Below are 27153 nucleotides of genomic sequence, written 5' to 3'. Positions count from 1 at the left end.
TAATTTTATTTTTTTATTGGTTGTTCGCAACATTACAAAGCTCTTGACATATCATATTTCATACATTAGATTGAAGTGGGTTATGAACTCCCAATTTTACCCCAAATGCAGATTGCAGAATCACGTCGGTTACACATCCACAATTTTACATAATGCCCTATTAGTAATTGTTGTATTCTGCTACCTTTCCTATCCCCTACTATCTCCCCTCCCCTCCCCTCCCATCTTCTCTCTCTACCCCATCTACTGTAATTCATTTCTCTCCTTGTTTATTTTCCCATTCCCCTCACAACCTCTTATATGTAATTTTGTATAGCAATGAGGGTCTCCCTTCATTTCCATGCAATTTCCCTTTTCTCTCCCTTTCCCTCCCATCTCATGTCTCTGTTTAATGTTAATCTTTTCTTCCTGCTCTTCCTCCCTGCTCTGTTCATAGATGCTCTCATTATATCAAAGAAGACATCTGGTATTTGTTTTTTAGGGATTGGCTAGCTTCACTAAGCATAATCTGCTCTAGTGCCATCCATTTCCCTGCAAATTCTATGATTTTGTCATTTTTTATTGCTGCATAGTACTCCATTGTGTATAGATGCCACGTTTTTTTTTTATCCATTCATCTATTGAAGGGTATCTGGGTTGGTTCCACAGTCTAGCTATTGTGAATTGTGCTGCTATGAACATTGATGTGGCAGTATCCCTGTAGCATGCTCTTTTAAGGTCTTCAGGGAATAGTCCGAGAAGGGCAATAGCAGGGTCAAATGGTGGTTCCATTCCCAGCTTTCCCAGGAATCTCCAAACTGCTTTCCAAATTGGCCGCACCAATTTGCAGTCCCACCAGCAATGTACAAGTGTACCCTTTTCTCCACATCCTCGCCAGCATTTGTTGTTGTTTGACTTCATAGTGGCTGCCAATCTTACTGGAGTGAGATGGTATCTTAGGGTGGTTTTGATTTGCATTTCTCTGACTGCTAGAGATGGTGAGCATGTTTTCACGTACTTGTTGATTGATTGTATATCCTCCTCTGAGAAGTGTCTGTTCAGGTCCTTGGCCCATTTGTTGATTGGGTTATTTGTTATCTTATTGTCTAATTTTTTGAGTTCTTTGTATACTCTGGATATTAGGGCTCTATCTGAAGTGTGAGGAGTGAAAATATGTTCCCAGGATGTAGGCTCCCTATTTACCTCTCTTATTGTTTCTCTTGCTGAGAAAAAACTTTTTAGTTTAAGTAAGTCCCATTTGTTGATTCTTGTTATTAACTCTTGTGCTATGGGTGCCCTATTAAGGAATTTGGAGCCCGACCCCACAATATGTAGATTGGAGCCAACTTTTTCTTCTATCAGACGCAGAGTCTCTGATTTGATATCAAGCTCCTTGATCCATTTTGAGTTAACTTTTGTGTTATGCTATGTATTTGACATGTAGCATTTTACTTAATATTCACAATGGCTTAGAGAAAGATCAATTTATTTCCTCATTTGTCAAACTTGCATAAGAGTGGAATGAGGCAAGTTTTACTTTCCTGTGGTCAGACACTGAAACTTTCAGGCTTTGTGATACCAAAACTATCATTTTTTTCCCCAAAGGGTGTGCTGTCAATACTATTGATTATTAGGAGCAAAAATGATCACTAATGACCTCAAGAGGCCTAAGGATTGAATGAGAGTCTGCATTATCAATTAATTTCAATGCAGATAATGCTCTTTATATAGCAAACACTTTTGAGTGTTTGACAGTTGGATAGAATAGAAAAGCTGAGTTTGGAATGAAAAGATCTGGGTTCAAATTTGCAAGACATTTCTTGTTTCTCATTATTAGTAGCTAACAACAGGAGTTTCTATAATAACTAATCCCAAGAGTTATAGAAAAATGTCAAAGCAAGCAATCATAAGACATCATTTATAAAATTTAATATATGTGTATGATTATGGGTAGAAACTTGACACTATTAATATATCCCATTACCTGTCAATAGCTTTATCATTTATTTCCCAACTGCTAGAATGTAAGTATATTTTGTCACATTATATGAAATTATACATGATTTATAAATCATAGAGTTTAAAAAGACACTTATCCCATTGCCTTGATTCTGGTTATTTTTCTTGAGAGTGAATCGACAATTTACAGCTTCTGAGGTCAAAGAAGCTAGTGACAGAATGAGTCATAAGCATGAAAAAAATGAATATTTCCTTATTATTGGATGAAAGTGGGAAAGGTCAAAAAAATCCTAGTCTCTTTGATCATTCTATAAATTTTGCATTTATCAAAATGATTTTTAACATGGACATTACTTGTATAAAAATTATGCAAAAATGTGGCATATCATTATTATCTGACAACAAGTAAGAAAACAGAATGCAGAATTGTATATAAAATGCCATCTCAAGTGCAGCAAAATTGTTTTTATATAATGAGATGTCTGCGTGTGGGTTGGGCATGTTTTATTTTTTTCATGAATGCTGGTTTACTTAGCCAAATTTTCTACAGCAAATATGAACATATATATTTAGTTGCAGAAAGACATAATACCTTTATTTTATTTATTTATCTTCATGTGGTGCTGAGGATTGAACCCAGGGCCTCACATGTGCTAAGCAAGCGCTCTATCACTGAGCTACAACCCCAGCCCCAAAAAAATATCATTTAAAAAGATAATTTTTACACTAATTTTGCATGGAAAATTATACAGGCATATATGTTACTTATTAGAGTTCTTTACAGTACTGATCTGATAGACATCTGTATTTGTTACCGAAGTTCTGAATCCTTTGTCCTGTGATTATGAAAATCTGACTTAAATTATTTGGACTGTATGAACACACAAACAGGGAAAATGAGACTGCTTTCTGTTTTGTGGATCTCTGAAGACCTGGGTCAGAATTGGTATCAAGAGCTATAGTTTAAAACAACCAAGTGGTTTCTCCCAAATTTTGACTTAGAAATATTTTTGGAATCAGAGTGGTGTGGTAGGGGAGACATAAATGAACTTTGTTCCCTATCTAAACATAATCCATGGAGAAATCATTTAACCAATGGGATTTTCACCTATTCCTCTGTAAAATGAAGTGGCAGCTCACTCAACAAGGCTGTTCAGTAGAGTGGACATAGGGAATAACTTTAGACTAAGGGATTGTGTTATGATGATGCTACTTTTTTTCCATGTATTTTTTAAGCAAAAGGTTTTATGTTCTGATCCCTTAGGAAATTAAAGATATTTGATATGTTATTCTTCATCGTCATAAACCCTACAGTGTATGTGATGTGGACAGGTGGCCCATCTGCCTCCCCACCTGTCACCAAGTGCACAGAAAACACCCTATTAACCCTCATGGTAATCACTGCTATTTCCTTCTCCATCCTATGGGAAATGGGATGTCTTATGGTAAAGTTCAAAGCATAGCATATCAAAGTTTAAAGTTTTAATGATAATTGTTTTCTATATTTGTTTATTCCTTTCTCTTTTCATCCTCTTTGCTCTCAATCATACCACTCTATTCTCCTTATATTTAGTGAAATGAAGACATCCCACACCAGCAGCCTATGTCTACACTATAAAAATTGCATTAAACTCAACTACTCTGTATAACTATAATGCACTAATAAAAGTGTTTTCGAAAAATTGCATTTAATTTTCTGAAAATAATCTTTATTAAGATATTATTATATAAATTTTACTACTTATATTTTAGCTAAGTAGTTAAGAAATATTTTAGTCACAAGACTGCTCAAGTCTCTAAAACTTATTGAGGGAGGCCAGGCATGGTGGTGCCCACCTGTAATTCCAGTGACTCAGGAGTCTGAGGCAGGAGGATCGCAGATTTGAGACCAGCCTTAGAAACTTAGCAAGGTCCTAAGAAACTTAGAAAGACTTTGTCTCTAATTAAAAAAATAAAAATATATAAAAAGTGTTGAGGATGTAGCTCAGTTGTAAAGTGCCTCCAGTACCTCCCCCCCTTAAAAAAAAAAAAAGAAAAGAACACTTATTGAGCACTCCACAGAGTTCCAGTTTATGGGAAAAACATTAATGTTTGCTATATTATACATTAAGTCTGAGAAAATAAATCATTTAAATATAAAAGCAAAGGCTAAGACTGGAGGATCACAACATCAAGGTCAGCCTCAGCAATTTAGGCCCTAAGCAACTTAGCAAAACCCTGTCTCAAAATAAAAATAAAAATGGCTGGGGATATAGCTAAGTGGTGAAGCATCCCTGGGTTCAATCACCAGTACCAAAAAAAAAAAATAATAAACAAATACTAAAAATAATAAGCCTATAAAATGTTATATAAATGGTATATATTAGTGAAAATATATTTTTCAAAAATATGCAAAAGAGTGATATTGTTTTACAGTTATAAAAGTCTCTTTAATTTCTGGCTTAATAGAATGCAGCTAGATTCTCATATCTGCTTCCGCATCCAATCTGTTGCAATATGTTGTTTTCAATGAATTAGATGAAGAAAATCCAGCCCCACACAAATATGTAGTTGGAAAATGAATGGAGATTTTAATAACCTTTTCAGATAACTGTAGATATTTTTCTTTGATATCACACTGAAATCTCTACAAGTGGTAGTTTCTTAAAACTAGATGCAGTGTGGAACCTGAAATTGTATCAATAAATTTTTGTACTCTGCTCCATTAACAATTCCATTGGTCTCTGTTGCACTTTGAATGAATCTTTTGCCAATTTGTAATTATCTTAAACATGCGTTTGGACATGCGTTTGGAAAATATTGGTTTAATGATCTATAAAGATATTCTAAATTTCATTATACAATATAAAAAATACCTAGTAATACCAGCAATCTCAGAGAAAACTCTTTACATATCTAGAAGCTTCAATCTCACAGGGGCAGATACACATTTTTAAAGTTCCTATCTTTTGTAAAACATTCAAATTTTGATATGGGCAACAACAAATAATATTGATTATCTTTGAAATGGTAAACTAGTTTTATGAATTTCTTATAAAACCTATGCTAAGTATAAAGTCAGGATGGCTATAATTTGTTTATCTATTTTTTTCAAGGAAATGATACTAAATAAAAAAACATGATTAGTTCAGCTCTAAACTGAGACATTTGCCAGTTATATCCTCGAGACCATGCTCATACAGGTGCAGAAGAAGTGCTTTGTCTGTGGCACCCATTTCATTACACAGAATATTAAAATATGAATATAAAAAATTGGGATTCCATAAAATTATTTTTATCATCTCATCAAGGTCATTATTAAATAAGTGAACCTTTCTTTTTTTTTTTTTTTTTAAGATCCCAAGACTATGTTGTAGTGAAGAATGCTGTGAGTTTGGTACCAGCTTGGTGCCATTGTCTAGATTGCTACTGAAGAGCCAGCAGTTTTACCCACCATAATGCAGTGGAAAGGACAAACAACTTCCTGCTAGATTCTCAGAAAGGCCCCTATACTAGCCCATAGGTCTGTGGACCATTCGTTGAGAACTGCTGCCCTGGACATTCCTGTGTCTTCCATTGCCCAGGTGCAAAGTGCTGACAGAGGTGATTCCTACAGAGAAAGGAAGGACTTCTTCACTAACCTTGCAGCTCTACCTCTTGCCGGAACATTTTAGTTCTCTGTTCAAAGTAATATCGCTGTGTGCTGATTAGTGACTTCAGTCCACTCTTACCTCGGGCTGTTCTTTTACCACTTTCCCGAGTCTTGTAAAGACAGAACTTACATGTGTGACAAATTACATGAAGAGGGTTTACTATGTACAGATAGTCAACAACAAACAAAAGGAGTCTGGGCTTCATGATGAACTGTCCCCTCAAGACTTAGGAAAGCAGATCAGGGTGGATAAGTCTCTTCTGAGCATGCTCCATTTGCACTTCTAAAAGAACTCCAGAAGGAAGCTTACTCTAGGATTTATACCCTTGGGAGCAGAACTTACTGGGTTGAAGCATTGAAAAAAAAAATCCTATTTCTAGGTCCTCAGGCTTCTGTGGCTAGGCCCTCTTTATCTCAGGATGTTGCCTTCCCAGTGCATCCTCATTTTTCTTGAGAACTACAAGTAAAAATGAAGTAGAAATGGATTTGTAATAGCCCTCTGTGAGAACTTCCTGCACACTGAGGACAAACACTACCCGTTTTTTAAGTTAACTATACTTATTAACCTCATCTACTATGATTAGAGCAGCATTTCATTCTTCCATTCTCTTGTCTCAATTCTCCCTTCTTCCTCCCAGCTTGTAAGATCACACACAGACACACACAAAAACACAGGTACATAATTTATGCAAGGCTGAACTTCAGTAAGTCTAAGCCCAAGATCACTTTCAAAGAATCCTTAGTCTCACACACAAAAATAATTGAATGTCAATTTACTTCTTTAATTATATCGTTCTATAGTATACCAAAGTGAAGTTTATAATTTTATAGTTCAATAAAATTTTTAACACATTCAGTTCCCATCTTGTACCTATGATAATGTTTTATTTTGGTGATAAATGTCCCCAAATTTCTTTACTCTGACCAAATATACAAAAACTAAAAGTAAATAAAAATATACAAAAAAAAATGAAATCTTCTTACCTAATTCCTATTCCTGTAAACACTTGGTCACCTTTATACCCTCTCCTTTCCATGTCTATTACCTTCTGCTTTAGTAATACTGTGAACTTTTTATTCCAGGAAAAAAAAAAAAAAAACTAGCTCATCCAACTGATAGAAAGAAGATTAAAAGGACCACCAGGCCAGACATTTTTTTAATGATCAGAGTGGGCAAGAAGTTGTGAATGTACATATCAACCAATAATAGTAAGAGGAAATGAATTATGGTAGAGCTTTTTCCTATATTTAACATTACTAACTGAACATCCATTATTTACCTTAACAGTGTTACTGTGTTAGTCATTTTTCCATTGCTGTGACAAAATATCTGAGATAATCAACTAAAAAGAAAAGAAAAGAAAACAGACTATTTTGGCTCATGGTTTCAGAATTGCAAGTCCTGAGTTACTTGACCAATTTTTTTTTTTTTTTTTTTTTTTTTTGTTCATTGCTTTGTACTTTTGCACAGGACATCATGGTGGTAGAAACGCAGGGCAGAGAAGACATGTCCACCTCATGGTAGCCAGGAAGTACCAAGTGAGGGAAGAAGGGCTGAGATCCCAATATTCCTCTCATAGGCCTTCCCCCAGTGACTTAACTTCCTTCCATTTAGCCCCACCTCCCAAGAATTCACCAATTCCCAATAGTGCCACAGGCTAGAGTCAAGTCCTTGATGTATAAGACTCTGGGGCACCACAGTAGTTACATTGTTGATGTTGCTGAATGTGTGATATGGTATGGATGTGGTGTCCCCAGAAGCTCAGAAGTGAGATAATGCAAGAGGGTTTTGAGGAGAAATGATTCAGTTGGGTTATAACCTTGGCCTAATCAGTGAATAATCCCTAATGGGATTAACTGAATTAGTAGGGTATGGCTGGAGGAAGTGGGAATTGGAGCATGGCTTTGGTGTGTATCTATGTATCTGGGAAGCGAACACTCTGTCTGCTTCTTGATCACCATAATGTGGGCTGCTTCCCTCTGCCACACACTCCACCATAATATTCAGCCTCATCTTGAGCCCTGAGAAATGGAGCCAGCCTTTTATGGACTAAGACCTCTGAAACTCTGAGCCCTCAAGTAAATTTTTCCTCTTCTACAGTTGCTCTGGTCAGGTCTTTTAGTCCCCGCAGTGAAAAAACTGACTAAAACAATGTGAAAAGTAAGGTGATATTTATTTTCTAAGGGAAGGTATTGATGTACCATCATTTGGGTAGGTATTTCTCATTGGTAGAGTCTGATTTGCAAGATAAATGTAATAGCTATCCATATGGCTATAATTTTCTATAAATCCCCCACCTCACCTTCCTACTGCCACCCCTTAGGTTTACTAGATTTCCCCAAAGCTTTTTCTGTTGACAAGAGAAAATTCTCTTCTCCTCGCTCACATTCCTCACTTCCCAGCCTTGGGAGATTTATACCATTAGGCTCCTTTCCGCAGGGGAGTTTGAGGACCTTGAACTCTGATGTGTCAATTGATATAAAAGTTCCCAGAAACTATTAGACCTAGGACTCTGTTTCCCACTCTGCCACTGATAAGATGACTTTTATCTTTTTGTAATTCCCACAAGACTCCTACTGAGTACCTAGGTGATATGTAAATTTTATATTTAAGTACATTCACTAGACACCAGGTATTTGTGAACAGTGAATTCTTTGGTTTCAAGTACTATCACATTTTTCCAGCCCCATGCTTGGTTCTGGCACACAATATTGAAACAGCAAAACAAGCCTGCGCTTGAGTGGCAGATAGACTTGGATTTGTATCATTTTTCCTTTGATTGCTTCCTATGATATTGAACAACTGCCTAAATCTCCTATTCCCACTTTCTGTAATGTGTAAGCTAAGGACTTCAGTATGCCCTCTCATTGGGTTGATTGTGATAATTAAATGAAATAAAAGAATATAAAATATGTGGGTAGGGAAACTTTCTATTAACGTCTTTGAAGGAATGACTGAATAATCAAATGAACAGGTTATCTCCTTTGCCGGGGTTACTGTGCTAGCGTCTATTTTCTGTAGGAGCCTCTATGGTCATACATTGAAAATGTCAAATAGCTATGCAAACAGGAAGGATGTGTCTAAATAGTCACAGGCTGTTTGAGCTAGAAAATATCTGAAAAGTAATCCCATACTTCTTTATTTTTTTGTCAAAAAAAAAAAAAAAGAAAAAGGATACGGTTTCACTCAAAGTCACTAGCTGCCTGATGCATCAACATGTTAACATTTCAAAAATTTTACTAAAACTAGCTTATTAATCCTTTATTGTTTCTTGGACTAATTTTCACAAACTTAGTGGCTTAAAATCACACAATTTTATTATCCTATAGTCATATAGGTCTGAAACAACACAGGTTTCACAGACTAAGATAAATGAGTGTCACTGAGCTGTATTCCTTTCTGGTGACTCTGGGAGGACACATCTGTTTCTTAGTCCTTTTAATCTTTTTGAACACCCCCACACTGCTTAGCTAGTGGATCCACTTCTGTATCTTCTGAGTTAGCAAGGTTGCATCTCTCTGACCATTCTTCCACAGTCATATCTTCCTCTGACCAAAGGAAAACTTTTTTTTTTCAAAGACCTATGTGATTAATTATATTGAGATCCGCTGGATACTCCAGAATAATCGCCCAACTTCCAGGTCCTTCATTTAGTCACATCTCAAAGTTCTTTTTGCAAGTAAGGCAGCATGTTTACAGAGTCTGGAAATTTAGGGCATGGCTATTTTTGAAAGATTGTTATTCCTCCTCCGACAGCTAGCACCAAATCTTAGGGAGGCATCTTTGCAAGTTGCAGCCGCCATTTGCTTCTGTGAGGCATTTGTTGATAAATAGCTGGAATGCCTTAGGAAGATGTATTAGTTCGATAGGGCTGCCATAACAAATTATCATGGAGTGGGTAGCCTACACATAAGAAATTTGTCATTCTATGATTTTGGAGTCTAGTAGTCCAAAATCATGATTTCAGAAGCTTTGATTTTTCTGAAGCCCCAATCTTTGCTTTGCAGTTGGCCAACTGGGTACTGGGTCCTCGTGTGTTCCTTTCTCTCTGCAGACCCATCCCTGGTGTCTCGTGCCAAAATTTCCTCTTCTTATGAGGACACCAGTCAAATTGGATTAGATCCAATGAAATAGCCTCATTTTAACTTTATCACTTCTTAAAGTTTCTGTCTCTAAACAAAGTCATGTTCTGGGGTTAGGGCTTCAACTTGTGTATTTTGAAGGAAAACATTTAAGCTCCAACAGTGGGTTTGAAAGGATTATTTTTTGTTATTTATGACCACAAATATTTAATTTTATAAAACACTAATAGTATTATTAATACAGAAGATATATATCTTCTGTATTAATATATATATATATACACACACACACACACACACACACACACACACACACACACACATATATATATGTTTCCAAAAGATCTATTTGTTCTGTGAAACAGTAAAAGCATCCTCAGTTTTCAGGATTTCTTTGCACTTCTGTTGTTGGTGTTGTTTGATATTTATTCAGCCAGATTCCAGGTGTCATTGTGGAATGGAGGTAGAGGGGAGAAACCTGCATATTCACAAGTACACACACATACGTGCACCCATTTTGTGCACGCACACGCGCACACACACGTATATATTAACAGCATTGTAGGCTGTACCATCAGCATTATCTCTGATAATTTGACAGTATGTTAGTTTCCATTTCCAAGTTTGCATGATAGTTATAATGATACTGTGAGTGCAGAAATAGGAAAAAAACCCAAACAAAAAAGTTTTCATTGCTATGTTATTCTTGCATCAGTCTGAGAAGATTTTTGATGACAGTGGAGTTGCCCTTGTCAATATAATTTTTACAAACGGAAACCAATATAGGGAAAATTAAAGTATTTGTGGAAGATTATATCTGGTAGTTGTGATTCAAACCAGTTCCTTTGATTCTCATTGATCCAAAGGAGGGCTATTTGAGAGGCTCTTTAGTAAGCCATTCCCTCATCTGCTCTTTCACACGCTATGCATTCTTCAATAAAACCATTAATTTCCCTTTCTTCTCATCTTAATTCTCTTATCAGCCTGTTTACCCACTGATGCATCCAGCTATCTATAAACCCACTCATCCACCCATTGAGTAGTCATGGCTGAAACTTGAAAATGTGATTGCTTCCATTAGATATGAATTTTGGTTCTGAGCTTCTGCATTCTTAAAAGGCTTTCAATGAGACAGATTCTCTTGATTAAGGGGTGGGTGTAGGTAACACAGCCAAGCTATTATCAGGCTTTTTAGCCATACAAAAAACATGATTTACCATATCACACCCCTGTTCCAGAGCCCAAACAAAACTTTAGTTTTATGTATTTCTTTTTCTTTCTTTCTTTCTTTTTTTTTTTTTTTTTTTTTTTTTTTTTTTTTTTTTGGATACCAGGGATTAAACTCGGGTCACTAAACCACTGAGCTAATCCCCACCCCAATTTTATATTTTACTAGAGACAGGATCTCACTGAGTTGCTTAGCACATCACCATTACTGAGGCTGGCTTTGATCTCAGGATCCTTCTGCCTCAGCCTTCAGAGCCGCTGGAATTACAGGTGTGTGCTACCACACCCAGCTGTATTTCTTTTTAAATCTCAATTGTAATTTTCTTCTGAGTTTATGGCATTTTGATTACCCCCCACTCCCTTACTACCAATATAGAATTTCAGAACCAGTTGATGACTGTTATTTATCCACTATGTTCTTTCCCACTGTGATCTACTTATTTATTTGAATAATAAGATGCATACTATTTATCAAGTGACTATAATTTCTATATCAGAAATCTATCTCATATTTTCAACTCCTATTAGAACTCTGGTTAGTCAAGTTCTTTGAAAATAAAGAACATTGATGAAAACTTCTCTCAGCATTTCCCACTCTTCAACAGTAAAACTGGATGTTCCTCTGTGACTTGCTTTGTTATATCTGTTTATATATCCAAATACCTTCTTAAATCATCTTCTTTTGTTTGGCTGATAATTCTGAGTGTCTTCATTCTTGTTATTTACCTCGTGTGTTACTATATTGGGTATTTATTTGACATATAACTCTCCCCTCCCCTGAGGGGATGGGTAGATATGTTAATCTCTATCATCTACCTTTTTATCTCCCCCTCTCTCCATATACACATAGGAGATGTTCACAAAATTTTAAAAAGATATTTGTTGAAAACTGAATATGCATGAAGACCTTCATGTAAGGATCTCCTAAAATTTATAATTGAATTTACAATGATTAAGTTTGCTTTAGTGTAAGATGGGGAATAGTGCTCTGAGATAGAATGATTTGCCATGTTTTCCCCAGATTTACTTTTTTTTTTTTTTAATTTTTTTCTTTTTTTTTTGAATTTTTTTTTAATCTTTATTTTTTAGTTTTCGGCGGGCACAACATCTTTGTTTGTATGTGGTGCTGAGAATCGAACCCGGGCCGCACGCATGCCAGGCGAGCGCGCTACCACTTGAGCCACATCCCCAGCCCAAGATTTACTTTTTAGTGAGAAACTTTGTGGTCCTTCCAGCCTAGCCACTCACCATTCTATTAATTCACCTGTTGATTCATCCATCAACTCAAAATATTTAAAGTATTTGAGAATATAAATTGAAGAGTAGCTGAGAATTATATTATCAAACATCCCTTTTTTGACTATTGCCTTTATCCATGCATTCTTTTTTCAATAAATTCATTCATCTAGTTATTTTTTTCTCTTAATTATTTTGTCAACCAATTTATCCACACATTCATTCACCCATCAATACATACAAACATACATCTATTCATACATACATACCATTCATCTACTACATAATCCATTCTCACAAATCTCTTTTCAGTAATTGGTCCATTATTATTCTTTGTCCCCTCTTACCCACTAAAGCATTTATTCACTGACTGAATGCATATGGACCACTCACTCTCACATCAATGCTTATAAAAATGGAGAAACAATAAATAAACACTTCCAAATGTATCTACTATTATTGCTTATTGCAAGTATGAATGTTTGTCAAGTATTCAATTATTATGTCATTTGTCCATTGGGAGCAAAATGTTGAACTCAGAACATTTAACTCAAAATGTTGCATTCTTATCTTTACTCTGAATATATACTATCTATTGAATTTTGTCTCAGAATTTGTGGTTCAATATATTTTTCTTGGCAAACAGTTCCAGGGAGGGAAAAACACATCATTATACTTCCTAAACTTAATCCACAAGAGAGTATCTTATAGAGAATTTTATTTGAGTATCTTAGTTACTAGAATATATCATACCTTTAACAGCATTATCTTACAAAACTTTAAGGCTACGTATTATTATTAAAACATTTCTAACTAGAGAAACTGAATCTTGAATAGGTTAAGTGAATTCCTCAACAACTTGTAGCTTGTTTCAATTTAATTCTATCTCTTTTCAGGCTCTCATTGTAGATCTCTTAATATGAGCTATAAATCTTTAAATCTTTGGTTGCCATAGAGAAACACACTGACTTTCAAGTCTATAAGATTTAGTATCTTAACTAAAATGTTATCAGCATATATATGTAGATAGATAGATAAATGGATAGATGGATAGATGGATATTAATAAAGATGTTTCTGACACAGGAGAGTTTGCTCCTTTTTTCCCCCTATAGTTCTTTGGTTAAATATTGTAAACCATCCCTGCATGGGAATGGAAAGAGAAAGTTTGAATATATATAATTTGAGACTTCCTGGAGTATGTTAAGACAGTTTAAATCAAATGGAGCACATTAAATAATATTATTATCTGACATCATTACAAAATTGATTCTTCTGAATCCCCTTTTTCTGAATTCCATCATTATTAATGATTTGCCTTCACTGTACGTGGGCCTTTAATTATTATTATTATTATTATTATTATTATTATTATTATTATTATTTGCTCATCATCACAAGTATTTTTGATTACTAGAAATGCTCTTTAAAGTTGATACATTGCTTTTCAGTTCTTTTTAAAACAAATCTGTGACTTGTGACTCATTGGAGTCTACATGAGAGCAATGGATTTGCTATAGGGCTTACCCATCCTGTTTGCAAACCTGTAAAACTGATCCAGAAGGAAGCTGGTAACAAATTTACCAAGGTCATAAATGTCAACTTGGGAAGTCTTTTGAGAAGGCCTGCCTGTCTCTCTTGCCAGAGTATCCATTTACATTTCTATTAGTAGGACAAACTGTCTTTCTGTTGCTGTGTATACTCTATTTCAAACTTTTATAGAAATAATTGGTTCGGAGATTTGTAGCTAAGGTGTGTGGTTTTATATACATAGCTTCTAAATGTATATACTAAATCTACTGCTATTTAGAGACCAATCAGGGAGACTTCTTTCTTCTTTCTACTTCTCATTTAGGAATTCAGAAGGTCTCCAGACCAACTAGTTAAATTTTGCTGACAGTCACTATAGAATCATGCTAAAATGAATGACCAGGCATCTACTTAAAGAGGTTATAACTGATTCAGCCACTTATTAATTGTTGGGCTTGAGAAAATCAGTATATTAAAGGAAACTGAGCATTTCATCATATGTAATCACTTTCAAAGTGTAGAATGTTGAGGTAATTTCCATGCAGATAGAAGTAGACTTTAATGAGCATTTCACATGTGCTGAGAGTACAATGCTTATTGTTAAGTAGAGTGCGAATAACACACATAGAAGGCCTGCTTTTGTAGAAATTAGCCATTTAAAAAATGGCAAGCAATGCCTTCCTCTTTCTGACCATATTTTCAAGAGTCAGCAGTCAAAAACAACAGCTCATTTAGACTCACTCCCAATTTTCTATTTCTCTGGTCACCTGTCCCCATGACCAAGTCCCAGTTTTTCTATACTCACATCAGTAACTGACACAGACTACAAAGCACACACATCTGAATTGTAACAATACTACAAATTTGCTTGTTATGGACACTGGAAAAATACATACATGGGTTCCTCTGTGTGTGTGTGTGTGTGTGTGTGTGTGTGTGTGTGTGTGTGTGTAATTTTTTCTGAAGCAGAAAATTTCCACTGCAGCGTACTGTGTTATTTTCATTTAATAAGAGATTGTTCCTTCTTTAACATTTCACCTCTTAAATCAGGGGTAAGTTGTTTACATGAGAATTACTTTGAAAACTGCTATTATTTCACTGAACAAATATTTCCCTGAAGTATATGGCCATAAGCATAATTACATATTTCCAACTCCATCTTAGCTAAATTTTGGGGTCTTTTCTTGCTGTTTATTTTTATGATGGAATTTGTTTCTGCAACTTGTTAAGAATGGAGTGAATAAATGAAACATAATTTGGATCATTCATTTTTACTGTACTAGTAAAACATTTCAGCATATAGACATTTGATGAAGTGTATAGTCCAACGTGACATCTGTCTGCCTCCCATCCTGTCTCCCACCATCACATGAGGCTTTGTTTAATGCTAAAGCATTAAGAATAAGTGGTTGGGGCTGGGGTTGTAGCTCAGTGGTAGAGCACTTGCCTAGCACAGGTGAGGCACTAGGTTCTATCCTTATCACCACATTTAAAAGAAATAAAGGTTGAATTATTTTTAAAAAATACCAAGTAGTTGTTTGGTTCTCTTTAAATTAAATGGTGGGATCTTTTCTTTCTTGGCTGTTGTATCTCATATGGGGTCAACATTCTTTTAAACATGTTATACTGGGCACCACATGTTGGCTGATCTGGAAGTTCAGATGAGTAGATTTGAAGACATTCCTGGTTCTTTTCGGGAAGAGTTCAGAAACATGCAAAGAACTCTTCTGTCCCTTCTTACCTTTTTCCTTAACTTCTCTTTTTAATTCTCCAGAAGCCTAATCATTTAAAAAATCAGGCACAAACACATTGTGTCAAAGCACCTGATCCCATGTCTGATGGTGAATGGTTCTGATTTAAGAATTGTAATTCATTCACCAATAGATTGACACCTTAGTGTTGTTTCTCCCCAACAGGCACTGTAGCAGATACTAAGAAAAAGTGCTAAGATGTAATTTGATTTAATAGTACTAAGCTTACTATCTTCTCCAAAAGAGGTCAGATTTATGAAAAAAAATGGGATCAGTAAATGACTTATATTGCCATAATCCCTGTTAACCCGTTGAGTTCTAAAAATTCTGATTTTCTCTTGGTAACTTAGAAACTGCTTGAGAAGAAGACAGGAATTTGGAGAGACTCCTTGACGATGTCCTTCTGGATGGGTGAAACTTTATGATAAGCTCTGAAGCCAGCGTTATATCATTTCTAGATAATTGACTCAATCCTGGTCCTTACCTCCTTGTAGTGAAAAGGGTGATCAGAATGGTCCACAGTCTGATCTACTCTGATAACTGGATCATAATTCGATATCAAAATAATTTCAGTGTGTAACCTCTTCTTCTCTAGAATGTGTGGCGTGATGACTTTAGTATCCCGGGGAATCCTGTGTTAGAGGAGGAAAGGCTTTTGTTTGTTTGATTGCTTTTGTGATGACAAATAGAGCGTGACCATGAGAAGGATGTATGTTCTTACTTGGATTGAGAATGGTGATATATGATTGTAAGTTGTACCTCTCTTTTGTCTACTATCTATCCATCATCCCTCCATCTATTCATCTGTCCATCCTTCCCCTAATAATCAACCCTCTACTATTTTTTAGTTCCCTATGTTATCATTTTCTAAATTTGAATACATAATTTGAAGAAATTGAGATCTTTGTGTTTACCACATATAAGATTTTAGATCCTTGGGTCTAACTTTTGTAAAAATCTTTGACTCCTTCTTCAAATCTTTGTTTTGAAAACAAAATGAGAAGTGTGTCTTCCTTCTTTTCCTTTACAGGCACTTTACCGCACAAATATTTATTGAGCTTCCAACAATATGACAAACATGATACTAGGCAGTGGGAATACAAAGGAGAATGAAATGCTAATGCATCTTCCTACGACTTTTCTAGTATAAACTTGTCTTTTAATTGGGAGGTGTTATGCAAATATGCGGAAGATGATGAGAGTGTAATGATGCTCACACTTGCAATTCAGCTCAATTCTTGTGCAGCCCGGCTATGATTTCTGAAACTGAAGACTTGGTGTGAAAGGCTTTGATCACCATTGCACATCTGGTACTTTGTGCCCCTCCAGGCTACAATGAGTGGGAAGAGGGGCTGGGAATTCATCTGATCATACAGGTCTTGGATGCTGGCCTGAACTTAAGAATCAGAATTGAGCTGGGTGCACTAGTGCACCCCTGTAATCCCAGACATTCAGGAGGCTGAGACAGGAGGTTCGCAAGTTCAAACCAGCCTTAGCAACTTGGCAAGGTCCTAAACAACTCAGTAAGACCATGTCTCTAAATAAAATACAAAAAAAAGGGGCTGGTGATGTGGCTCAGTGGTAATGCCCCTGAGTACCACACATACGAACACACACACACACACACACACACACACACACAATCAGAATTGAGGCTGCTTTGTAAGTTAGTGTCTTAGTTTTCTCTCTGAATTCCTCTTCCTTTTGCTTCCATGATGTTTGTTAGTAAGTACTTACCAACCATTTTGATGTTACTAAAAAAAAAAAAAAAGAACAAACAAAAAGTATTATTATGTCATTAGCAAGCTCTTTTCTGAAATATCTCTCTTTATGGTCTTGTGTCTCGTTTATAGGAAAATACAAATTCTATATCTTGGTCTCATGATTGCATAGTCTGGTGCCATCTTACCTCATTTATAGTTTCTCTAGAATGAGATCTTTATTAACCATTTTCTAAGTAAAATTTCTATGTGTTGTCAGAGCCCCTGTTTTTTCTATATTGTAGCTCCTAGGACATGCACTTAAATGTTGAACTCTAAAACGTGCTGATAAGATTGCTTCTTGTTAGAATTGTAATGTGCTCATTAATAATGATAACAATTATTATTATTATTATTGTTATTATTATTATTGAAGAGAGATCAGAAGAATAAAGCAAGCAGATTAGGAAAAGAGAGGAAGTAAGGGGAAAGGAAGGTACTAGGGAATAATATTGATCAAATCATGTTTTATGTATATATATATATATATATATATATATATATAAAATATATATGGCATAATAAAGCACACCATTGTATAATTATAATGCACTGATTTAAGAAAAATGCTACTTGTTGATAGAGCATTCTTTTGTGAAAACCTCTGAATCTCAATCATTTCATGGGTATAATGGGGAAATGTTCTCAGTATTATTATGAGAATACATATATGTATATACAAAATGTTTACCAGACATTAGTCAATACATAATCACCAGCAGCATAACTATACATCCCCTAAAATTTCTATTTGTATTTCTTTCTCATAAAACTGTGTGCCTTTTAGAGCAGAGACCATGTCAAGTTGCTTGATACTGAACCTAAACCCCTAAGATTATAGAAGGACAATGAGTGCTCTCTACTTGCTTACTAAGGAATGGATGAGGTCTTCTGGTACCACAGCCAGCCCAAGGGTTCTCCCCTATCCAGGATGACGTGCTCATGGTCTTAGGCTGCTCTAATTAGCAGAGCAGAGGCATCCTTTGGGAGAGATGGAGCTCACTCTCCAGATGATATGCAGTGTGTGAACATTCCAAGCCTTGGGGTGTATTTGGCTTCACACTGAGAGAGAGAGAGAGAGAGAGAGAGAGAGAGAGAGAGAGAGAGAGAGAGTCCTTGCATGGCGTAAACTGACAGTGACAGTGTTGCTTCATTGAATTGAGCAAGTCTGTCAAAAATGTGAAGACCAAAAACAGCAAAAGCAACAGCCCATAAGTAGGCACCTCAAATACTTTGGAGGGCCAGACTTATGGGCCTTTGCTGTCTCTGTGTATGGCTATTTTTTTTAACACCCACAATCTTTTCTTAGTAATTTCAAATCTGTTACCTGAACAACAATTTGTGTTTGTGTGTGTGTGTGTGTGTGTGTGAGAGAGAGAGAGACAGAGAGAGAGAGAGAGAGAGAGAGAATGAAAGAATGAATACAGAAATGCAATATTCTCTACCAAAGCTATTATTAGCCTAGAGATCTAGATTTTATCATGATGAGTTAAAAATGAGTTTCTGGTGAGGGGGGGAAGAGGATGCATACAATATTTACCAAGTAAAAAATTTGTTTGGATTACTGTATGTATAATAGCTGTTTTTGAATAGAGTCTTTTTTTACTTCATTACAAGTATTTTTAAATGGTTATGTGGAATTGAACATGTTTTTGGAACATGTTTTGAAATCAAGATGGTTTTAGTTACTAAACTCTCAATATGGCCCACTTCCTTGTTTTAATACATTTCAAGTAGATGGATAGTATCAGAGTCTAAGATCAATTGTGCAGGCTAAATGTCTTATCCTTATATTGTAGCCAAAAAATAAACTGAAATTCTAATAAATATGTATTTATTCATAAATGTATAAATAAGTTCATGTAGTTAGAACTGAATCTCACTTTTGTCTTTTATTCTTCCCAAAATCTGTGCTTTTCTTCTTTCTCTTTAGTTATTTTTAAACACAAAGAAACATCAAAATCTTAGATTATAATACAATTTACTAATCAGAGGTTATTGGTAGTTAGAAAGAAAACATGGTACAAACAAGTAACAATAAAACAAATTTGAATGGCTTATTTGTTAATTAGCAAAAATTTGTGGACAAGAATGACACATTCCAATATCTCTTGTGTTCCAAAAATGGCTTGTATGTGAGTGGAAGCTTCCATGAATGATATATTATTCAAATTTCCTTTTTTTAATAAAAATGCTAATGGAAATGTTAAAATGCACATAAATTAAAATGATCATAAATTAGGATTAATATCACATTAATGAATTATAATCCCACATTCATTAAGATAAAGTGGCATTTCAATATTTGTTCTTGTTCATAAATTTAATACAATAAATGAAAGGGATACACTTTGAGATTCAATAAATATTTGATGTAATCTTATGCTTTAACTTTTTAAAATATTCAAAAGTAAAGTAGGAAATCGAGATGCATTTGGATTCTTTGTTGCTCTTTTATGTCTTTTTTATAACCCTTTCTTTTTACTTATTGAAGCACTAAATGCAATTCAAATTGGTGAAGAAAGTGATAGAAGCAGTTATGAATAAAAGGGATTCCTGGGAAAGCTCAATGTCTTTTGAATTTCTAGGAGTTTATTTTTTCCCACAAGACAGTATTTTTTAAGCTAATATTTGAAATTTCAAAAAAAGAAAGAAAGAAAATAGAAATCTCAAGGTACAATATTGAAACCGTATTTGCAGTTAAATAACTGAGTTAAATGAGAAATATGTGTGCTTAAGCAACATTTTGAAGCTCTGATTCAATGAAATTAATTTTTTTAAAAAATGCAACCCAAAAGTCATATATTTTCTTGTTTTATTTTAGTGTTTTTTAATTTTTTTTAAGCAGGAGTCAAATGATATAAGAGAGAAACTACATATTATAATTTTCCTGTCTCTCTCTTGAGAGCAAACTGTAAGGATTTTAAAACCAGAGATTCTGTTTTTCCCCCGTACTTACCTGCATCTATCTTAGGAAGAGCACTTGCCTGCTAACATAAACTCAACAAATATTTATCTAGTAAAAAAATTATGACATGAGGCTGGGGATGTGGCTCAAGCAGTAGCGCGCTCGCTTGGTATGCGTGCGGCCCGGGTTCGATCCTCAGCACCACATACAAACAAAGATGTTGTGTCTGCCGAAAACTAACTAAATAAATAAATATTAAAAATTCTCTCTCTCTTAAAAAAAATTATGACATGACCTGAGATGTATTTGGATTCCTGTTAAGTCTTTTCCCAAAGAATTCCAGTTTGGAAAATATACTCCCTTATTTGGGCCTCAGTGCTCTTCTCTATAAAACAGAAATGATTTTCCTATAAGAAAATCCTGTAAATTGTAAGAATTATTAAAGAAAACAAAGTCTAACAAAATCCATTCGTTTTTAATATAATTCAAGTTCTTAGAATTATTTGTGTTTATATAAATAGAGCAGACAAACGTGTGTCAAACTGGCACTACCATGTTCGAATACATCAGTGTGAAACTTGGATAGCTGATGACTTGCCCTGTTGTATGTCAGTGTTCTCTTATTTTATATGAAATATTAACTCAATTTTTGTAAAATTTAGGAAATGATATTATGAAAAGTAATCCACATAGTTCTCATCACTCAGTGATTCATAAAAAGTAGATAATAAAAATAACATTCAATGACTGTTCAAAAATAAAAAAAGAATACATACATTTTTGTACTTTCATCTGGACCTTTTTATCCCTCTGCATATATTTGAATGTATATTAAACAGGTCAGATCACCTTAGAAAACCTTTTCTAACCTATTTAGATGGAGTTTCTTATGTTTTATTTCTGTATGATACTTTACAAGTGTATTGACTATTTGTACTGCCACCCTTAGCAAAAATTGATGAGGTTGCTTTTCAAAAGAACCAATTTGATAAACGAGCAGGAATTAACTAAAAAGTGACTTGTATATGGCTCCATTACTAACTTCACTTTTCATTTTTAGCTACACACAGACCTGGATCCTGGAAGCAAAAAAATCAAGTATATCCTCTCAGGTGATGGAGCTGGGACAATCTTTCAAATAAATGATGTTACTGGAGATATCCATGCCATAAAGAGACTTGACCGAGAGGAAAAGGCTGAGTACACCCTAACAGCTCAGGCAGTGGACTGGGAGACAAACAAACCTCTTGAGCCTCCTTCTGAATTTATTATTAAAGTTCAAGACATCAATGACAATGCACCTGAGTTTCTTAATGGACCCTATCATGCTACAGTGCCAGAGATGTCCATTCTGGGTATGTATGCATCCAATTTCACAGAACTATTAAGAGTCATCTTTAAAATAGCTCCTGGCATCAGGAATGGTGTGATGCTGAATAAAAGACATTTATTACCTTCTTATCTCTAATTTGCATTTCCAAATCCCCTTTTTTCGGCCTAAGTTCCGTAGCTCAATAGCTTTAGTCCCTTAGTAATAGGAACTGACCGAGGAGGAGTTTTATTAAAATATCTCTCCTTACACGACAATATTTCAATAGGCTGAATTTGTATTCCTCTCATAGACTTGTAGTTGGAGTATTGTTACTGAGGCGGATTTATCAAGATTTGTTCCAACATGCCAAGCTAATCCTATTGATATTTGCTTCATGTTTAATTATTTGTTTGTGTTTATTCACATGCAGATGCAGTGCATAGAGAAATAGGAAACCTTCTAGGTCTGTAGTCAGCCAGATATTGACTTGAGCTGGTGGGTCGAGTCTACAGTGAATTAGGCAGTCACTGTTGCCAGTGAGACTTATTTTTTGTGGCCAGCTCTTAACAGAATGATTTTAGGAGCCATGACTACCACCAATGAAAAATCTCACATTTTCTGAGCCATGGATGCATTTATTACCTTTTGTACAGATCAGCATATATTTCAAAAGATAATTTTAAGCTTTTACATCATAATTTGTATATGATTATTTATTCCCAAACTTCAGCCTTGATGCAGTAACCCTCAAAGCTCAGACTTGTACAATGAAAGGAGGGATATTTTTTAAATTATTTTTTTATTTATATGTGACAGCAGAATGTATTAAAATTCTTATTACACATATAGAGCACAATTTTTCACATCTCTGGTTGTATACAAAGTATATTCATACCAATTTGTGTCTTCATACATGTACTTTGAAGGGAGGGAGTTTTGAGCCTTCTTTGTCTAACAAAAATAGTAGACAGGAGGCAAAATCACCAAAGTCATTTTTTGTAATGCAATCTGTATCCAAGTTTGTTTCAAATTGTGTTTAAAGATGTATTATGGATTAGGTGGTAGGTGATCATGATTAGACAAATAAAAATCCCAAGTAGAGAATAACTAAAGGCCAGAACTAGGTGCATGCAGACATGTACGGTCATTATTTCAAATCCCTAATTTGGTATCAAATAAATCCTCAGAGAAAAACCTGATCAAGAACCATGTGCCCAGGTTCTATATAGTGAGGGAAAACTACCCAGGAAAACTATACACTTGCAGATATTAACACCTGGAAGAAATATATGATGAAGTATTCTCAACAGCATCTCTATTTTTATTATTATTTTTCTTGGTACCAGGAATGGAACCTCATGAATGTTTAACTACTGAGCCACATCTCCAACCCTTTTTTATATTTGATTTAGAGATAAGATCTCACTGAGTTGTGTACAGGGGCTTGTTGCTGAGGCTGGCTTTGAACTTTGCAGTCCTCCTGCCTTAGCCTCCTGAGCCACTGAGATTACAGGTGTGCACCACCATGCCTGGCCCTCAACAGCACCTTTACTATAGATACAAATAAAGACAAAGTATTGATTGTGATATTCAAGAATAGATTTTGGTGCCCATTATCATGTATAAAAAAGAATTTATTTGCCTTCTCAATGTAGTCTCAACATGTTAAGATATTTTAGCAATTCAGTGTGATGCTACCACGCCTTTATCTGCTCTATACATCATTTCCGTATTTTGTCACTTAATGCTTAGGATTACTTTGTTCCTCTACTTCCTTCTTCTTTTTTTTTCTTTTTTATGTAATTTTTTATTTATATATGACAGCAGAATGCATTACAATTCTTATTATACATATAGAGCACAATTTTTCATCTCTGGTTGTTTACATAGTATATTCACACCAATTCGTGTCTTCAAACATGTACTTTGGATAGTAATGATCATCACATTCCACCATCATTAATTACCCCATGCTCCCTCCCTTTCCCTCCCACCCCTTTGCCCTATCTAGAGTTTATCTGTTCCTCCCATGCTCCTGCTCCTTATCCCAGTATGAATCAGCCTCCTTATATTAAAGAAAACATTCGGCATTTTTTTGGGGGGGGATTGTCTAACTTCATTTAACATTATTTTCTCCAACACCACCCATTTACCTGCAAATGCCATGATTTTATTCTCTTTTATTGCTGAGTAATATTACATTGTATATAAATGCCACTTTTTTAATCCATTCATCTCTTGAAGGGCATCTAGGTTGGTTCCACAATTTAGCTATTGTGCTGCTATAAATATTGATGCGGCTGTGTCCCTGTAGTATGCTGTTTTTAAGTCCTTTGGGTATAGACTGAGGAGAGGGACAGCTGAGTCAAATGGTAGTTCCAGTTCCTTCTTTTTATTCCTTTCTCTCTCCTTTTTCCTCTTCTCTTTCTCTCTGTCTGCCTCCAGTTTCTTTTCCTTTTCCCTCCCTTCCTCTCTCCTTTCCTCCATTATTTCCCTTGTTTAGTTCATGTCTTTGGCTATTTGTTCCATCTGAATGGTTTTAAAATCATATTCCCTGCCCCGTCTGCCTTCTTAGGCCAGGAACCCTGTTATCAGTTGCTTCCTGAACATTTTCACCTGAAGGTCCCAAGGACAGCTTGAACTCCATATTAAAAATCAAACCCTATTACTTCTTTGTATGAAATTATTTTTTGTGCTTCCTAATTCCTCTGACTTTATCACTGATTCCAATATACTCCAAAATCCCCTGTACAAAAGGTACAATGTGCTGAACCTTCTCTCCCCCTTTGAGCCTCAGCCTCACCTCACCTATTGAATCACTAATCTACTCCTTCCTGACTGCTGTGCAATCTGAGCACATCATCTCATTTCACTCTTATGATCGTCTTTCTAGATCAGACTGCAATGCCTTCCTCTGGATCATCTCAGTAACCTACCAAAGAGTATGCTTGATTCTGAATTGGTTCCTTCTTCAGTAATGTATGTATTTATGCTGGAAAATAAACAAAAACTCCCTTACATTCTGTTGTGTTTGTTTTCATAGAAAAATAATTCTCAGGCTCCTTAGCCAGAAGGACTTTGGATGGCTTTGTTTCATTTAATCTCTTTCTTCTTACCTATCAACAATATAATGTTGGTAGATATATAACCATTGCAGCAGCAAATAAGAAGTGATTTCAGGTCTTCATATTTTACCCATATATTTCTCCTTCCAAGACTCTACTTTATCTATCTCTTGTGCAAGGAATTCTATTTTTATTTATTTTTCATCTTCTCAAAATGGAGTTGTTTCTCTATGGCTAGCTGAATTGACACATTTTTAGGGAAACTTTATAACTTCCTAGCAAGACTTTATCTCTCCACAATCAGCATCACCACAAAAAAGACAGACACACACACACACACACACACACACACACACACACACACACACCAGAACAAAAATTTCCATCTTCACAACTCCTTTTGTATTCTGACATGGCAAAAAAGGAGCTGAGAAACATTATGTAACATTTCTTTTTGTCTTTTTGTTTTGGTCTATTCATTTAGGTCAGAGAACTTGCCTAAGTCCTCTTCTTATTGAGATTTCAATAAAAGTGTTTTAAAAAATTACTGGCACCTCCAATGCATACAGCACACATTACCTTTTTAAAAATTCTTTTTTTTTTTTTTTGGGTGCTGGGGATTTAACTCACAACCTCATGCAACCTAGGCAAGTACTCTACCTACTGAACTACAGCCTCTAGCCCCAACACACTTTATGTTAATTACTGGTAAATGGTGAACATGGAAGCTGTTATTTTTACTTCATTATTATGATTTCTCCATCTTAATGCCAACTCTGTTGGCTATGAATGTGCCAGAGCCTGTCTTTTCTGTGCATCTAAGTCATGTTCCTGATAGATTTGTTGAGACAGAAAATCTCAGAAACTTCCACAAACATTAAGACTATTTTTAGCTAAGAAAAGGTCTTTAAAGATATTATTAGCTACAGAATGCAATGTGTATACACACACACACACACACACACACACACACACACACACTTTAAATGCTTTGTCTTCAACATGTCTTCCAAAACCTATATAGAATCCGTTTAAGTTGCAAAAAAAGAATTTGAATCCTGACTCCTTCCCTGATTATCCAGTTGACTTTGAGATCAGGAAGGTGAAATTACTGCCTATTTTCCTTAGCTGTAATGCAAGGACAATAATTTCTATCCCGCTTTCACTGTGTAAGGATTGCATGATAAAACACAAGGTGAAGGAATGCCATAAAGTAAATAAGTGTTCCATAATTGGTTGTTGTTATGGCTTTTAAAATTATTTTTATTAATCTGTTCCCCATCTTACCTTCGTACCTTCCCTTGTGTATTGATTTTAAGCCCTGGGTGTCTGGTTTCTCTTTGACTCCAGCCTCTCTGGTTAAAGGGAGCAGAGGCAGCTGCACTATTTTATTGTCAAGTGTGAATTACTCCCTTCATTTCTCATCAAGGTGAATATCATGATGAAGGTCAACTACTATCTCCTTCCTCTCCCCATCACCACTGTTCTCTCTCAGCCTGTTTCTTCCCTCCCCTCTTTCCTTCTTTCATTTGTCTTCCTTTGCTACTGCAGAAATGCCAGCACCTGCACCTGTATGCCCTGAGGAATGCCAGCCAGGACTGAGGGAATTCATTGTGCAGAAAGTGAAAAATAAAATTCTAATTGAGAAATTTACCAGTATTAAATTGAAATGAATATGACGTTCAAGAACTGTCTTCTAGTTGACAAGCTGTCAAGACAAAACACACATATACATTTGCCCAAATGGCAGCCAAATTAATTTAGAAATATCTTATTTGGAAGCAGGAGACATGGTTCTTTTATATTCTACTGTGAATTTCAGAAGTTGATGAGAATTCACTTTTACAGCAATACTGCATAAAGAAAGACATGTGAGCTTGTCTGATTGTAACTGTGGATACCAAACTAGCAATGTTAAAGTTGGTTTTTCAGTGGAAATTCGCCCACACTTATTGTTTCAAACAGTTTATGTATTTTTAATGTTATTGTGTGATTGTGAGGGATCTTTTAACCCCAACTGCATTGTTTAACTGAACCTAGTTTGGGATACAATGAACTTTCTATTTGACTTTGAAATTGGTTCTCAAATTATTTAACTCCAAATATGGCTTCCACTTTTGTAAGCAACAAACTCCATCTCAGCGTCACATTACCTGTGTAGTATATGCAATAATCCCTACATGGAAGTATGTTTGGAAAAATTTAATCATCTATTTCAAAAGTGCTAACCACTTGGCCTAAAATAGAATTGATGCCCAATAAACATTAGTTTCTTTTGTGATTTGGTTCCACTAATGTTTTGTATGATATGAATGTTTTGGTCAGTGAAAAAAAAGTGATTTAATAAGACTTACCTTTTCATTTCACAAATCTACATAATGGAATTGATATTATTTTATTCAAAATGGCACATTAATTAATGTGGGGTCAAGAGATGTGACAGTAGGTGGTGCTTAAGTTGCTAAGCATTGTGCATCATTGTGTTCATGTCACATAGAACATGACACAAAAGAATTTCCTAGTTTTCTTGGCAATTCGGACTCCTCTAATGATGATCAATATGTATGCAAAGTTACTGTTAGAGAGAAGCTCTGTTAAATAATTCTAATATCCTTACAATGTTTTGACTTTAAGAGAAATGTTAGTTTCCCTATTCCTCATGATTTTTAATCACAAAATGGGGGAAATAATAGCTAATATAAAGCCAGACATG

At 35.2% G+C, this 27153-nt stretch overlaps 1 protein-coding gene across 1 annotated transcript in view; it reads left to right on the top strand.

The window, feature by feature from the left end:
• The window catches only part of CDH8 (cadherin 8), a gene marked incomplete at its 3' end in the record, with an annotated part of 348742 nt that overhangs the window by 101294 nt on the left and 220295 nt on the right, over nt 1–27153 (top strand). The window contains exon 3 of the mRNA XM_081274667.1: nt 21124–21418. Coding sequence (XP_081130793.1) covers nt 21124–21418 — 295 coding nt within the window. The remainder of the gene's footprint in view (nt 1–21123; nt 21419–27153) is intronic.

This window comes from Spermophilus citellus, assembly GCF_964194105.1.
Source record: "Spermophilus citellus genome assembly, chromosome: 18".
Taxonomy (NCBI): Eukaryota; Metazoa; Chordata; class Mammalia; order Rodentia; family Sciuridae; genus Spermophilus; species Spermophilus citellus.
Note: the sequence above shows the minus strand (reverse complement) of the source record. Positions and strands in the feature narration are given on the sequence as shown.